Source organism: Alosa pseudoharengus, unplaced genomic scaffold (genome assembly GCF_046254945.1).
Source record: "Alosa pseudoharengus isolate Yale_2024_CS ecotype anadromous, Long Island Sound unplaced genomic scaffold, YU_APseudo_1.1 YU_APseudo_1.1_scf_2, whole genome shotgun sequence".
Classification (NCBI taxonomy): domain Eukaryota; kingdom Metazoa; phylum Chordata; class Actinopteri; order Clupeiformes; family Clupeidae; genus Alosa; species Alosa pseudoharengus.
This window is the reverse complement of record NW_027468663.1, coordinates 46,537,754-46,554,781: the sequence shown is the minus strand read 5'-3', so window position 1 is coordinate 46,554,781 and position 17,028 is coordinate 46,537,754. Positions and strand designations below refer to the sequence as shown.

At 46.1% G+C, this 17,028-nt stretch overlaps 1 protein-coding gene across 1 annotated transcript in view; it reads left to right on the top strand.

The window, feature by feature from the left end:
• The window catches only part of pappa2 (pappalysin 2), a 46,436-nt gene that overhangs the window by 21,758 nt on the left and 7,650 nt on the right, over positions 1–17,028 (top strand). Inside the window, exons 7-20 of the mRNA XM_076295229.1 lie at positions 1,284–1,466; positions 2,099–2,402; positions 5,514–5,642; positions 5,996–6,081; positions 7,979–8,172; positions 8,612–8,737; positions 8,832–8,967; positions 9,462–9,636; positions 10,515–10,677; positions 12,236–12,413; positions 13,611–13,824; positions 14,846–15,014; positions 15,577–15,709; positions 16,025–16,134. Coding sequence (XP_076151344.1) covers positions 1,284–1,466; positions 2,099–2,402; positions 5,514–5,642; positions 5,996–6,081; positions 7,979–8,172; positions 8,612–8,737; positions 8,832–8,967; positions 9,462–9,636; positions 10,515–10,677; positions 12,236–12,413; positions 13,611–13,824; positions 14,846–15,014; positions 15,577–15,709; positions 16,025–16,134 — 2,300 coding nt within the window. The remainder of the gene's footprint in view (positions 1–1,283; positions 1,467–2,098; positions 2,403–5,513; positions 5,643–5,995; positions 6,082–7,978; positions 8,173–8,611; positions 8,738–8,831; positions 8,968–9,461; positions 9,637–10,514; positions 10,678–12,235; positions 12,414–13,610; positions 13,825–14,845; positions 15,015–15,576; positions 15,710–16,024; positions 16,135–17,028) is intronic.

Genomic DNA, 17,028 nt, shown 5'->3' with positions numbered 1-17,028 from the left:
ATTTATTTACGTTTATTTGACAGGGACAATGCTCAATATATAATTGGGACAGATTATAGCCACAAGGCTAATTTACATCTGTTGTCCCTAGTATTGCACTGGGCAGTGTGAGGCCGTGCTCTTACTGGCCCGTCTGGTTGCTTTTGCTGGCCCTCTGCTACTGAGTGTTCCTAAGGTTTCATACACACAGTACTGGAGATGTTGAGGGGCAGCTTATGCCTGAGAACAACCTTACCACATCCACCACCCCCACCCCCACCAGGCCCAGTCCACGAGCGGGCCTGTTCCTCTTGGGTTACCTGCTCTGGCTGCCCCCACTCCTCGCGGCCCTGAGAGCATTAGCTCTGGTCTCAGAAGTTATGTAGTGGGCCCTGTCTTCCCCAATTAGCCTCTCAATCCGTCTCCCTTGCTTTAAGTTCACCTGCCACTTTTGGGGGCGATTGATGGCTGTAAAATTGCCCTTCACATCCATTGCCAGGGTGTGTGTGTTTTTCCCCCCAGATGCACTCTCTCTCTCTCCCTCTCCACCTCACTCCCTCTCTCTCTCTCTCTCTACCTCACTCTCCTCTTCCCTCTCTCTCTCTCTCTCTCTCCCTCTCACTCCGTCTCTCTCTCCCTCTCTCTCTCACTCTCTCTCTCTCTCTCTCTCTACCTCACTCTCCTCTTCCCTCTCTCTCTCACTCCCTCTCTCTCTCCCTCTCCCTCTCTTTCTCTCCACCTCACTCTCCTCTTCCCTCTTTCTCTGCTCTCCAGGTGCCCCTCACTTCCCTCACTGCTGAACTCATACACCCTCTTCAGCGCGCAGCCTTCAACACTGTTCACTTTCACTACTCCACCCTCATGGATGAAATCTGTGTGTGTGTGTGTGTGTGTGTGTGTTTAGGTTTATACTCAAAACCCTACAGAATAAATTCAATTTACTGTAATATGTGGGTTTATGTGAGATTCTAGAATGGCACTTAAGCTTAAATTTTGGTGTGTGTGTGTGTGTGTGTGTGTGTGTGTGTGTCTGTCTGTGTGTGTGTGTGTGTGTGGCAGCCGCCGCCACATATGCGGAGACGTTGTTACGTTGATACTAGTATTGATACTTGATAATTAGTATTATGCTTATTGAGTGATATTGTGAAGACCTGCTGTATGCCACTGGTTTAATATTTGTGTCCCTGCACCATTTTTGTCCATGTGGACATAAAAGTATTGTTAAAATGTGTGTCCCTCTATGTGTGTGTGTGTGTGTGTGTGTGTGTGTGTGTGCGTGTGTGTGTGTGCGTGTGTGTGTGTAGGTGCCCCTGATGTGTACCAGCCATGTGAGCCCAGCATGCAGACCTGGAGCCCTGAGGTGAGCCTGTACGATGCCAACATGACCTCACCCTGTCCCCTGGGCGAGGGCTGCGTGCTGGAGCTCCTCTTCCTCCACCCCGTTGTCCCTGATAGCCTGACCGTCTGGGTCACCTACATCTCAGCCAGTGAGTCCTGTCCACCCCCTCTCTCCCAGCTGCAGCCGTGGCCAATGACTTTGCAGAACAGATAGTGACAGTGTCTACATTCCTACCATACAATGCTGTTTTTGCTCTCTTATTCTTTAGTACAGTGTTTCTCAAAGCGTGGTCCGGGGACCACTGGTGGTCCGCAAGCTATCCTAAGTGGTCCGCGAGCAAACGTGGTAAAATCTAATATAGTTCAGTTGTATGTATGTAAATCCAAACAGTTCTGGAACACTGTCCATGTAAACTATGCCAGTTTAAATTATATGAATCCTCTGACACAATAAGCAAAGTGCAAAGACAATAAGCAAGGTGGCTCGTAGGCCTATTGTGTAGGCTAATATACTGTTGAAGTAGGTCTAATCTTTTTTTTTTTTTAGCTAAGTGGTCCGTCCGTTTCTTTTTTATTGGTTAAGTGGTCCTTCGTCTGAAAAAGTTTGAGAAACACTGTGTTTAGTACACAATGTGCTTTTTGTTGGAATAATGCTAAATAAAGTTACAGATGAGCGAATTTTCACCTTCAGTATTTTCTTCTCTTTTTCTGATTTTTCTCTCTTGTTCATTCTGAGAGATAATGACCCTCTCTTTCTCTCTCTCTCTCTCTCTCTCTGCAGGTAATCCAGCCATATCTGATATAGAGTTCATCCTGGAGACTGGCGAGACGCTCCACATGGGCCCTCACAGTGTCCTCTGTGACGTCCCTCTCACGCTCCGAGTGCACACCAGTAAGAGAGTGGCCACCGTCAAGATCCACACCTTCGACAAGAAGATGGAGATCGATGCCATGTTGCTGACCTCGCGGCCCCGCAACACACTCTGCTCCAGCTGCCAGCCTCTGCGCTACCGGCTCCACAGGACGCCAGCCTTCACGAAGGAACGAGGCCCTGTGCACCTGAGTCAGCTGACCTACACAGACAGGCGAGTAGTGGCGCGTTGGGTTCTAGAAAGACATTGCTGTGTCAAGATTAGGTCTAGGTTCACCAATAGGTTAAAGGGAAAAGGTCTATAGGAAAAGTGACTTTGCTAATAGGGACACAATGCCACTGAATGAGAAAAATGAGACTGGTTCAGTTTAATATGGTACTGTATGATATGTGGGTATAGCACTGGAATGCATTTCCACAGTAAAGATGTTGACCTGTTGCCATCTTTGAGATTCCGAGCATACAGTAAAGCAGAAAAATCACAGAAAATGTATATCAATAATACACATTTGTTTTATATAAAATATATTTTTGTTTTTCAGAGTTCCTGTTATGGTCATTTTATGATCATTTCTTGAATCACTTGATTTATGCAGCATGTTGAGTCCACTGTATGTTTGTGTTCAGCTCATCATTGTACTGTACACAGCCTTCCACCTTTTGTTCCAAAATATAGTGCTACTCAAATACATCCAGTGGCCTGAAACGTCCAGGCATTAGTAGGAAAACAGGGCTGTTTCATCTGCAGAAAGTTCCATCCACCAGGCCTGTAAGTGCAAAAAGATGTAAAAACCAAAGGGAATTGAGTTATGTGGAGTGGAGAGGAGGGTGAGAGGGGTTGGAGCAAGAGAGAAAGAGAGAGAGAGAGACAGAGAGAGCGGCAGACTCTGGAATCTAAACCAAATGTGACCGTTTTACCAGTAGAAACAGTAAACACCTGTGGCTGGTTGGAGCAAAACCTCGTCTGTTTCCGCTCCCACCGAAGGGTCCGGGCGCTCTCGCCGCGGTTAGTGCGCGATAAGTGAGAGACCTGTCATTTGGCTGGGGGGGGGGGGGGGCGGGGGGGCAGCAGGAGTGATGGAAGGGAGAGTGGTAGTGGTGGTGGTGTAGTGAGAGAGGAGTACAGATGGAAACATATGGAGTGAGAAAGTGAGAGAGAGAAAAGAGGGAATGAGTGAAGGAGAGAGATAAAAAGAGGAGTAGAGAATATAGTGGGATAAATAGAGAGAATGTCACAGTGAAAAGTTGAGACAGCACACTGTGAAAAAGGAGAGAGAGAGAGAGGGAGAGAGAGAGAGAGAGAGAGAGAGATGGGGTCCACTCAGTAAGCAAGACTACACTAGATGGGATAAACACCCTGTAGAAGCTAACTGACAAGCCCCTAACACAGATTATGTTCAGACCAGCATTGCTCTACAACTAAACAAAAGTAGCCAAGATAAGAAGAAAAAAAAAGAAAAAAATCAAAAACAGAAGACAAATTAAAAGGCCATTAAAAGATGGTCAATTGGCTAAATATCTCTAGCAGCTACACTGTCAGAGATACAAAGCAGAGACAGATCCTCACCAAGTACAGGCTGTGTAACCACAATCTAGCCATAGAGAAAGGCAGACACAAAAAAGCATGGTTACCCAAAGAGCAAAGGGTATGTGGTCACTGTATGACAGGGGAGTTAGAGTCAGAGGTGCACTTCATTCTATAGTTTGATAAATATCAGCCCCAAAGAGACCAATACTTTGGAAGCTTCAGAAAAATCACCCCAGGTTCCATGGCATGCCATGTTTCCTTCTTCCACAATGTAAGAGAAGGCATTCCCTAAAACTATGCTCGCCCAATAACACAAAACTGCCCTCGACTCCACTCTGTCTGTTACACCATTTCTCTTGTTTATTTGATCTGTTTTGTATATTTATACAAACAATGGTTAGTTTAAATATGTTGTAACAAATTAAAATGTGTGTGTGTTCGTATGTGTGTGTGTATGTGCGCGTGTGTGCGTGTGTGCGTGTGCGCGTCTGTCTATCTGTCTATGTTATTCTGTGTGCTGATTTTTGTACTGAATTTACTTTGGCAACACTATTTCTTTTTTAACGGTCATGCCAATAAAGCTTATTGAATTGAATTGAATTGAGAGAGAGAGTGAGAGAGAGGGAGAGAGAGAGAGAGAGGGAATGAGAGAGAGAGAAACAACAGCAGGCAGTAGCAGTCCTGGCGGGAGGTGGTCTGCATTCGGGGAGGTCGCGCTGAACCAGCACCAGGGGAGGCTGTGCTGCACTGCCACCAAGAGGACTGCAGCGAAACCAGACACTTCCTGGACACGGCTCTCCTCGCGCAGCGCAGGCTGCTGCCACTACACACGCCAGAGGATTTATCGCTCGCTAGATCCACACACAGAGCAGAGCAGAGCAGAGCAGAGCAGACATCCCAGACTTCACCTGAGCTCTCGCTCACGCCCTCAGCTGTGTCATCCTAAAGTTACATTTACCCACATTTATGTGCTTATAATTTCATTATTTCGAATTTTACAATACATGATTAAAAAACAAAATACAACTATACTAAAAAAAATAAACAAAACTAAACACGTGACATATAAATACTGGCAAAAACCGACTTCTCATCCACATGTTTGATAAGGAGAATGGAGAAGAGTGTTTGAGGCCAGCTCTTCCACCCGCCCCTGGAAGTGATCCATTATTAATAAATATGTACAGGGGGGTAACAGGAGCCGGGCTGGCGGCCGCTCGGAGGGAACAGGCTGGTAGGCATCCCTTACGGCTGACTGGAACAAGTGAAATGTAGAAACGCTGTATTTATAGTTCCAAAGCCTGTCGATGTGGGCAGGTACAGGAGACCCAGAGCACGCCGTGTGCTGTTCCACAGACGCTGAGGTCAGTTCCCCCTGCCCCAAGGACAGAGCTTGCTGATGTCCATAGAAACAGGAAAGTTTCTTTTTGGTCAGATGTCTCTATTACTGAATACTGACTACTGAATTCTACTGTTATCAGAGACTTTGTTACACTTTGCAATGGGCCACATGTTATAGAAGGAATCTACTCAAAGTGACTCATTGCTTTTCTCATTGCTAAAGTCATGATGGAAATCCATTTCCCACAGCGCTGAAGTGCTCAAGGTAAAGCAAACTGTTTTGTAGGATGCTGATTTGTAGCCAACAAATGTGTTATTTATCTTCACATAAATGTGTCTATGTGCGAATGCACACATTGTGTGTGTGTGTGTGTGTGTGCGTGTGTGTGTTTGTGTTTAATTGTAACACTCTGTGTCTTGTAACACCCTGCTTTCCTTTGTGTGTGCCGTCTGCAGGGATGTGGTGAGGGGTTTGCAGTACCAGTACCGGGTGCAGGTGGATGCTGATGGCAGACTGAGCGAGCTCTCCCCACCGTTGCTCTACAGCCACCCCCAGCCCTTCTGTGGGGACGGCCTGCTGCAAGGGTCAGTATGTGCCTCTGCTACCTCCGGTCCATTTCTGCCGACACACACACATATAAACACACGCACACACACACTACTTTAATGTGTATTGGAAGCTGCTTGGCCCGGAGTCCTCGCCGAAACAGCCGTTGGAGCGAGCGAGCCGATCTGGGCTCCCATCTGGGCTTCAGCACATGCAAAACATGTGCAGCATGAGCCATGGCCTCTTTTGATCTCTTCCCCTGATTCTCGTTCTCATTCTCGCTCTCACTGTCCTTCACCCGCTCCCTCCATTCTTCCTTCACTACTTCCATCCATCCCTCCCTTCCTCTCTCTCTCCCTCTCTCTTTGTCTGTATGTCTGTATATCTGCAGGATGGAGAGGTGTGATGATGGGAATCTCTTGGATGGAGACGGCTGCTCGAAAAAATGCCTGATGGAGCCAGGCTTCAACTGTGAAGGTGAGTCAGACTCTGGGGGCCGGAGGTGGGGGGGCTGTGATCCGAGACACCGCCGATGGCCATGGCCAGCACTGGCTGGATGCTCTGACCACTGCGCTGTTCTGACGAGAGGTATACAGTATGTTTATGGGGTCCATCCACTTGAATAATTGTTAGCAGTTTCAGAACAGTCAGAGTTCAGCTCAAGCTTGTGATTTCCTGGCCAAGCCAAACATGTGTTTTGTAACAGAGGTATCTGTGCACCTGGGACCTGCAACCATGATGTATAGATAAAGAAAATGTGCTGGATGATAAAGTCTTAAGAATTATCTGTGGAGGAAAAGCCCCCCCCCTGCAGAAAGAATCAGCTTGTTTTGTTGTTTTGCTTGCTGGGAGTACTGGATTCTGTGGGATGCAGTGAAGTGTAAAGTAATTTGGAGGTGGTGTGTGTATTGATGGAAGCTTGGTGATTTTCAGGCGGATTTCCACACACATAAAGCAGAGCGGTTTATGTGCCGTTTTACATCTCTGGTTTTCATTTTGCTATTTGGCAACATGGACGCAAGGCGCTGCACAGCACAGGGAAGTGTGGCCATAGTAACAATGCCCTTGTCTACACTTACTCAATGTGAAAATTATCTCATGATGTGAGAATCTACAAAGCAGGGTTAAAAAATACCTCTTTGAGAGGCAATTCACATGCGAATGGTCAACCTCACTAACATTTAGATTTAGATTGCACTAACAATATCGCAACATGAATCGTCAGTTGATATTGTTTATGGAGGGTTATATTTGTGAGGTATTCTCTGTATGGGGATGGTATTTTTTTGGTGGAAGATGAGTTCTTTTGAACACCTTTTAGAGTATTAGTTTTCTGAACGTCAGTGAGACTATAATGAAAAACAAATATCTTAGAACCTTGTTTCCATGTGCCTGAGTTTTCTATGAAACATGAACTGGAGAGGAAGAGAAAAAAAAAACAGTTCACTATGTATAGTTACATATTAGAGGAACCACAACTAATCCAAGCCGTGTGACAGCCCAGCACAGTGACTGACTCACATGCAATCATTTTCATTTCATTTGAGTTTTCCAACACAACTTGTAACCAATCTTGGGGTGTTAAGATCAGTGTAAATTGCTGGATTGAAAGGATCTGCCTGAGCCATGGGTCCAAATATAACATCAGGCATTTCGTGCAGTGTTATGAAACAGACTGTGGTGTGAACAGCCTAGTAAGAACCCAAGACAGACAGACACACACACACACACACATTCTCCCGACACCCTGTCTGATTTTAGCCACAGGTGATGTCCGTCAGCCATTCTGAAATGCATATATGCAGTCAGGGGGTTGATGGCGATGATGTGGTTTTAATTTGGTGTTGGACTCGATTTGAAAGGCTCAGACTTTGAAGAGCTGTGCCCACCAAACACCTCAGCGATGACTCACCTCCATTTCACCTGAAAGCTGTCTGAGGCGAAGCGAGGGCCAACACCGAGTTTGCGATTCTGACATCATTCCCTCAGTCCATCTCCTAATGAATATTTGGGTTATTACGCACGCGTCTCCCCTCTCTCTTAATTCTTACCTCCCCATGCACGTCTTTGTCACACATCCATCTCATGAAGCAAACAATCGCTCCAGTCGACACATTCCTGCACATGAAATCATTCGCATATTTCGGATCCAGCTTTCATTTATTTAACCAACTGTGAAAATGGGCCGCTTTCAAAGACCTGTCCTCCCCAGATTGATTTGGACACGCAGAGGGTCACTGTATGGGGGGTATGGCTGGAGGCTGACTCCACTTCTCATTCGTGACTATAATGCATTTGGCATTCCTGTTGTGTCAAGTTAATGACCATGGTGGACGGGGCGGGGCGGGGGGGGCATTCTTTCGGTCTTCTACAGGTCAGCCGAGCTTGTGCTACGTCTTTGAGGGCGATGGCGTGTGTGAGGAGTTCGAGAAGGGCTCCAGTGTGCAGGACTGCGGCTACTTCACGCCCGTCGGCTACACGGACCAGTGGGCCTCCGCCGCCTGGGCATCCCACCATGACCAGCGTTGCCCAGCCGCCGCAGCCACGGGGGAACCGTCTATCTCCCAGGTAACCAGATTTTACACTTCACTGCTCTCGGGCCGACACTAGTCATCACTGTGTACTAGCACATACCATATCCTATTATCACAAAGGACACGAGGAGTGATAATGGGTGTTCAATGATATGATCGGGATGTGTCCACATTACATTGATAACTGACAGAAGATATAAGTTGCTGTATGATACCGCTGTTGCTAATGCCTGATGTAATGTCTGTCACCTAAGCTCATGGTCCTGGCTAAGCTGATAGTTATGAGTAATATTGTATTGTCATGTCCTCTAAGCAGCAGGGGCATATGTTCAGTGATTAACGACTCGCTTGCATCACATGGGCATATTTATCCACACAAAACACATTCTTTTCTGTGGCGTGTCTGTGTCCTACCTGTCTGTGTCATACCTGTCTGTGTGATGCCTGTTGGCCGGTCTGTCTCCCACCCTCAGATGTGCAAGTCCCAGACTATGGACGTAGACAACGCAGTAACACAAGAGGCATGGGTTCCATGCACAGCTCCGGCACAGATGGGCAGCTACTATGAGCAGCAGCAGCAGCAGCCTGTATGGCTCAAGGTACTGTGCTGTACACTCTTCCATGGGGGAGAGTGAGGGGCGCCTGACAATAGCACTTTCATTATGGAACAATTGCTTTTTTTTTTTTTAAAAGGTTGGATTCGAGCAGCCGGGGGTGGCAGCCTCCGTTATCGTCTATCTGACGTCCGACGGAGGTTGGCATGGCGACCATTGCAGGAGTACCGTCTCCATTCAGCTGTGTGACACTAATGGGAAAAACCATTCGCTCGGTAAGCCCTCATCTCCTTTACAGGCACACAAACAAAGCAGTGGGGGGAAAAAACATAACATTTTGTCATGCATAAGTAATGTACTGAGGCGTGGTGGTGTATAAACAACATCATTTTCGTTTGGATTTTTATAGCCCTCATATCATAAAACTGTCCACTCCATTCAGTCACCAGCTTAATAAAACTAAATCAAGTCAGATATTTGCATGAGAACTCCAGCATTCAGTACTCAGCGTGGAAATCTTACTCATAAGTAATGTATTCGTTAGCAAACAAAGTCACAAAAGGGATCAGAGCCCAGCTGTGTGAAAGGAGGCATCTTGAAGTTTTCCAATGCATGGTGTGTGTGTCATCTTCCAATGCGTGGTGTGTGTGTGTCATCTTGTGGATCCATCAGTGGTCTGTACCCTGTTTTGCCTTTAAGCCTTTAAGTGCTCTGTGTGTGTGTCTGTGTGTGTGTGTGTGTGTGTGTGTGTGTGTGTTTATTTGCACAGGTGACTTTGAGCTGTCGTGCCAGCATAACCCCCTGGTGGTGAACGTGACTCATAACCTGAGCGCGCCCTTCTTCCTGACCTCGGCCGTGCTGCTCAACTTCTCGTCGGCGCTGGTGGGCGTGACGGGCGTGGCCCTGCGCACCTCCTGTCTCTTCAGCGCCTTTGCCCTGACTGGGTGCGCTGAGGGTGTGCTCTCCCATGACCTCCACATGCTAATGTGCACACAGGCCACACACACAGCACGTACACACAACACATATACAACACAATACACAATACACACAACACACACACACACACACACCACACACACACACACCACACACACACACAATATACATACAAACCACACACATAATACAAACACAACACACACACACACACACACACACACACACCACACACACACACACACACACACACACACACACACACACCACACACACACACACACACACACACCACACACACACACAATATACATACAAACCACACACATAATACAAACACAACACACACACACACACACACACACACACACACACCACACACACACACACACACCACACACACACACACACACACCACACACACACACATAATACAAACACAACACACACAATACATACACAACACACAATACACACACAACACACATACAATACACACACAACACACACACTACACACACACAATACACACACACCACACACAACACAATACACTGACTTACAGTTATCATTGAAATCCCTTATGTATACAGTACACAGCCTCACATACAAAAATGTGGGTATATAAACAATAGCTAAATGTCACATGGAGGAAAAATGCATTTATTTCAGTTAAACACTTTGGCACAGAAACATGCATAACATAACACATCTAGTGTTTGGCTCTCATCTTTAAAAATGCTCTTACCTTTTAGTATTTCCACAGATATCTATGCAATAGTAATATCTTTGGTTTGACTAATCCCTCTCTCTCTCTCTCTCTCTCTCTCTCTCTCTCTCTCTATCTCTCTCTCTCTCTTGTTTCCTCTGTCCGTCTCGGTAGGTGTGCGCGCAGACCCTGTGGCGTGGACAGCTGCAGGCCATTGCAGATCGAGCACGCCTTCGTTACGTGCACCGCCGGGACCGATGTGACCCGCTGCTCGGTCCTCTGCCACCACGGCTACACACTCGGCGTCCTCAGCGGCAAAGGCCTTCCATCCCATCAGGTGAGCAGACGGCTCCTCTCGTGCTGTGTACCACGGTAGGGGCTCACGACTCATCCAGCCACAGCGTGTTGACAGGTGAACAGGTGAACCATATGAGAATGTGGAATCAAGCGCCGTATCGTTAGGTGAAAACAGCTGTGGACAGGCCCGGAGTGGGGAATCGGGACAATCGGGAGAATTCCCGGTGGGCCGCTTCACTTTTGGGCCGGTCGAGGAAAATATATTGGCATTCGTCACGTTAATCTATCTTCTCTTAAAGTTGGCTACACACGTTCGCATTCTATGCCTAACACCGCAGCCTCTGCATGTTGTTCTCCCCTCCCAAGAAGAGTTAATTGGTTGGGTCCATATAGCCCGTCTTTCCTAAAAAGTTTTCTCAGATACCAGCCGGGCCGGTGTTCCGGCCCTACCGTAGTGATAAGCGTCAGGGAGAAAGATGCCATGAGGGACTGAAAAGGCCAGGTAAAAAAGACGAAAAGTATTGGAGGGAAATGCTGCCAAATGTGGCATGCTTTCAATTTTTTTTGAAGAGGACAGACATAAGTGGCAACTGGTAAAGAGAGATACCCATGATTATAACGGCGTAGGCTACTTAGGCTAATAACCTACTAGACGTTGTAGCGTTGTCAACCTATTCGCAAGTAACATATTAAATGAATTAAAATATTAGCATTTTGGTATCATCCAATATGGCTATTCATAGACTATGCAAATATTGATAACAAAACTCAAGCTTGATCTAGTATGCAGTAGCCTATAGGCCTAAAAACAAAAGTAGCCTGAGCAGCAGATCAGCCAGTCCCCCGCTGAAAATGATGAGCCCGAAATTAACGATGACTATAGGGACAAGTAGAAAGGATAATAGAGTTAACATATGAATTAAAGTTATTTTATGGAAGAAAGAACAGTAGGCTATGACACAGGAAGGCTACATGATCAACCTATATGGCTTGTTTGCTCAGAAGTGGGTGTAGTAAAGGAGCAAATCACCAAACAACAACATGATAGCTGACCCATGCAGAAAAAACATGTAAACAATACAGTAGTTCAATATGCCTCTTAGTGGAATTGTGGGATACATTTCAAATGCTTTATTTCTTCCTTCCTGTTTTTGTTAACTTATCAACCTATCCTTGTGGAATAGTGGAATATTACCCTATAATAAAAACTACAGGATAGTAAGAGCTGAAATGTTGCCTTATTTATCCAATTTCCACCACAAAAAGTGGGCCGGTCTTGGGCCTGAAACTCCCGGGCTGAAAAGTGGCCCCACTCCGGCCCTGGCTGTGGATCTTACCTTTGAGTAAATGCAGCAGTCGTGTGTTTCACTAGTGTATTCGTTTGACCCTTGACCTTGTTGCAATTTCTCCTTCTCTCTTTCTTCCACAGGGGGAGACAGAGTGTAGGTAGAATGTTTGTGTGTAAATGAGACAAAGATGCAGATCTCTTTTTCTTGTTACTTTCACTTTCTCTTCTCTCTCTCTGTCTGTCTTTCAGACACAAACACATACAAATGCACATAATACTTGTATGTCTATCTTGATCTTCTCTTTTTCAGCGAGCCATCAATGTGAGCTGCAGTCATGGCGTGTGGGAGCGGGTGGTTACGTGCCAGGCGGTGGACTGTGGGCTGCCCGATCAGTCGCACGTCTTTTTTGCTACCTTCTCATGTCCGTCAGGCACAACGTTTGGAAAGCAGTGCTCCTTCTCCTGCAAAGCCCCTGCTATTTTACAAGGTGCAGAGGGACACTTCCATGCATGTAGATAGAAGACATAGACATTTCACCTTACAGCTGAGGATATTCAGAGAAACAAGCCCCAAAAAGTCAGTGGTTTATTTGCTCAAAAGGTTGAAGCGGTTTTTTTTGCTGCAGTCTTAGTGGAAATGCAAGTAAACATGAGTCACTGAGTGTGTGAATCCATGTGTGTGTGTGTGTGTGTGTGTCCGTTTGTTTGTGTGGTGTGCATGTGCTTGTACGTGTGTTTGTTTGTATCCGTGTATGTAGGTGTATGTATGTGTGTGTGTGTGTGTGTGTGTGTGTGTGTATGTGTGTGTGTGTGTGTGTGTGTGTGTGTGTGTGTGTACAGTATGTTCGTGTGTATTCGGTACATGTAGGTGTATGTGTGCGTGTGTGCGCCCGCGTGCGTGTGTGTGTGTGTGTGTGTGTGTGTGTGCGTGTGTGTGTCAGGTCTCCCTCCTGCTCAGGGCCGGGATGTCTGCTTGGCAGCACTGCGCTGGTTGCGTGCCAGAGGATGGAGGCCCCTTGCCTTCCACTGTGTAAATAGGAAACTAGGGCTTGGCGGTAGGAGGCCTGAGCACAGGTGGGGAGAGGATATAAGGGAAGAGGAGAGAACAAGAGAGTGTTTCATCTAATTCAACACCGGCCCGAGAGGCCTGCGGCCCCTGCCGACCACAGCGAGCACGCCGGCAGGAACCCCTCAACCCCCACCCCCACCACCCCACCCCCCCCAGCCCAGGGGCTCCTTCGGGGCAGGGCTTCCCACAGGTCACCGGCGTGTTTAGGGGCCCTCATGTTCCGTGAGGGGGCTACTTAAGATGGAAAGATAGGAAAGAAACACGGCATCCATCAGCCAAAACACCTCCTCTGTCACGATAGAGATGGCAAGCGTTATTATGTATTCAGGACCTATCACTGTCAACAACGTCTAATGGGTTATGTTAGGATGGGGTATATTAGGCCAGGTATCCAATATCATGTCTCAGTACTTACGAAAGGGGACTGATACCATGTGTTCAAGTAATACATACAATTGACAGTACCACCAACAACAATAACAACAACTATATATATCAGATACAGACAATAGATATCAGACCAGACATACAGTAGATACTGAATCAGAATTGTACCTTTCTTCACAAGTGCTCCTGTTTGGCTGAATAATTGAACTTCTTTGCTTGAACTTCTCAGGGGACAGTGATACATTGGTATGTTTGGAGGATGGCCTTTGGTCCTACCCTGAAGCCTACTGTAAGACAGAGTGTCCAGATCCTCCAGTGGTGCCCAATGCCAGACTCCTGGTGCCCGAGTGTGATGGTAGTGGCCACGACGTGGGGACAGTCTGCCGTTACAAATGCATCCCTGGATATTATGTGTCTGACAGTCTAAATAAGAAAATAAGAAAGTAAGTATACTCTTCAAGTTTACTCCTCAAGGTTATCATAACAGCCATGGCTTAAAAACTATGACCACCCATAGACAGCAAACAATTTTGGACATTTTATGGGTCCAACTGTGCATACTTTATATTATGGTTAAGAAATACTCCAATGAAGTGAGATCTTTCGGAACCATAAACATTTGGGTCTTTATACTGGGGGTATTTTTAGACTCATTGTGGGCTAACTGTGGCTTCAGTTTTATATCTATGCTGATAAATTTCATAGAACATATAACTCAGCTCATTACCGGATTGCTTCACATGATTTCTAATGAAGTATTTTGTGTTAATATAAAACTCACCTTTTTCACAGGTTCATTACTAAATTTCATTCATGTCAGCAATATCTTTTGACTGTGTGTGCTGACATTGTCGAGTGAGGTTGACGAGGTCAGTTCTTTCAAGTCTGATGATAATTTTTAGCACAGCATAAAAATGTTGGAAAGGGCAAACATTTGCACCTGCCATGCCTTTATGAGTCACTAAACCTGCTGTAAAAATATGCGAATGAGTTTTAACGACTTCTAATTAGGCATTAATGGCACATATGATCGCCAGCAAGACTTATAAATGGTTTACTAATGGTCTTCATTAATGTCTCTCTCGAATGTATTTGATTATGTCGACATGTAGACCAACAGCAGCACGACTCGCCGCCACTTACAAAAATGACTGAAATGTGAAGAACATGGCACACTGTCTTGTTGAGTGAGGGTTCTCTTTCTAAAGTTTGAACAGATGTGCAGTTACGCAATGTTGCCTTAAATTCATTAAGCGAACGCATCTCACTGCACAACTTTAATGTTATTCCAGCAGCACTCGGGACGACTCACACAGATGTCTTAGTGAGACGTTTAAACAGTAGCAGATGCTCAAGCAGATGATCTGTTTTTATAAGCCTTGTGCCCCTTGCAGTGCTGCTGCTTATGGTTGTGGTTTGTTGTTGTTAAACGCGGCGCTCTGTCGCCTCCGTTCTTTCTCTCAGGAGGTTCCTGAAGCTGGAGTGTCTGGAGGGCGGCCGATGGGAGACGGGCAGCTGCGTCCCGGTCTCGTGCCCTGCGCTGCCCGCCATGTTCGAGGGCATGTACACCTGCACCAACGGCCTGGACTTTGACACGGTCTGCACTCTCCACTGTCCCGGACTCGCAGAGAAGGTGCCGTCACAGTGTTCTCCCCATCATATTATGACACAGAGGGCATAACGCAGGATTTATAGTTAATCTGCAGTTATTCTGAAGTACAATGCAGCACAAAGCAGTTTCATGTCCAAAATACTGCATTTTGCAGTAAAGTGCAGTACAATGTAGTTGCAATGCAACTTTTCCATGGGCAAAATACTGCATTTCTGCATATGAAGGGCAAGGAATTCCTTAACAACTGCAGTTCTTTTTTGTATTGATGCCCTGGTTCAGTAAATTTTGTAGAACTTTGTGGTGGACCTGTTGGTTTTGGCAGTCATATCTGTCAATATTTCAGTTGAAGGTTATGTGTGCAAAAATATGCAGTGATTTCTTTATATTTTCCTTAACTGTGTAAAATTGTTGTGCAAAATGGAAAGAGTCCTCAGGGTTGTGAGTTATGGTGAAATGATGAATTGCAGCACTCAACCTGGTCTCATGTGTGAGCATACAGATCAAACGAGATTCCCTCTTGTGTTCTCTTCACTATATGATGCAAGCAGCGTACAAATCCAGAATTCAAACTTTGTCCAAACAGCACTCGATTCGCTGCACAAAAGACGGGCGATGGACGGAGGACTTGCACATGTGCAAAAATATAGAGGGCGATTGTCTTCCGCCAGCTGACCTCAACTTGGTGGAGTACATGTGTGAAGATGGCTACAGTATTGGTCAGTATGCCTGCATAAAAGCTACTGAAAATGCAATGATGTTTTTCTTTCTTTCTATTGCTATTCCTTTTCCTTTCCTTTAAACTCAGACAGGATTAAACATAGCCCATAATAACTCACTCGACAGTGTGTTAGCATCCAAGCCTTTTTTGGAGAACAGTTCTGCGTTTGCTCATGACGCAAACTGTCATGTCTTGTCAAGCCATTGAACTGGAAAAGTAGGCTATTTTGGAGAGTTGTGGATGTTTGCAGACAAATACATTTCCATTCATGCTGACCTGAGTTAAGGAAAGCCCACGCGTTGTGTCCTTACAGGTGCTGTTTGCTACCCAACATGCATTGTGGCCTTGAGCGACCCAGTGGTGTTGACCAATGGGACCACTGCTGACACAGTCAAGCACTGGATGCTACCCAGCAAAGTTGAGGTGAGTGGGATTTACTTACTTCTAGCTCTGTCTCATTTGCTTTGGCTGGATTACTGGTGGTGCTGTCCTACCAAAATGGCTGTTTTTTTTAATTATTTGACTCTCATCATGTTTCATGATATATTTTATGTTGTACCTCGTAAGCAGCCACAGTGTAAACAATGCTATTTGTGGCAAATTTTAAAGGCAACTTAAAGGATTATTGCTTGCGGCCATCTGTTACTCATTTTAATCCGCAAGTTCAGTCAACAACTGAAGTGAAGTACTGTATGTGTGTGTGTGTGTGTGTGTGTGTGTGTGTGTGTGTGTGTGCGTGTGCGTGTGGTGTGTGTGCGTACACAAAAAGCTGGTCTGAAGGTATTTCTCCTGCTTGCACAATACATCACAGCACTGTTATTCCAGATCACTTGAAGCTCACCAAGCTTTTTTATGGCGATGGATTCCAAGGCTTCGGTGTGGGTAGCGGGTTTTTTGTTTTGTCTTCAAGAATGCCTGACGCTGTTTAAGGATTCCTAGAATCACTCTACGTACAAATTGAGTGTAGTGAGCTGCCCTCTGACGAGTAGTTGGGTGGTCACACGTTTACCCCAAGGCGCAAAGGAACCTCAAAAGTGAATAGTTTGGATTGGAGTTTGATCGGTTGAGTCACATTGTTGGCACCTCCGAGTGATATGTGGGATTGTGTTTGCCTGGTGCCTCCTGCCAAATCAGGTCTAGATTCCCCGCACCACCGTCATTGTGAAAGCGAGCGTTGACCCTGTCTGGCCTCATCTGTGGGCTAAAATATGACCGCTCTGTCCACAAAGAGATAGATAAGGGGAGAGTGGGAGGCGGGTGGGCGGGTGGAGGGGCCGTAGGGGGGGAATCCAATGCCACACACCACGCCAAGGGCTC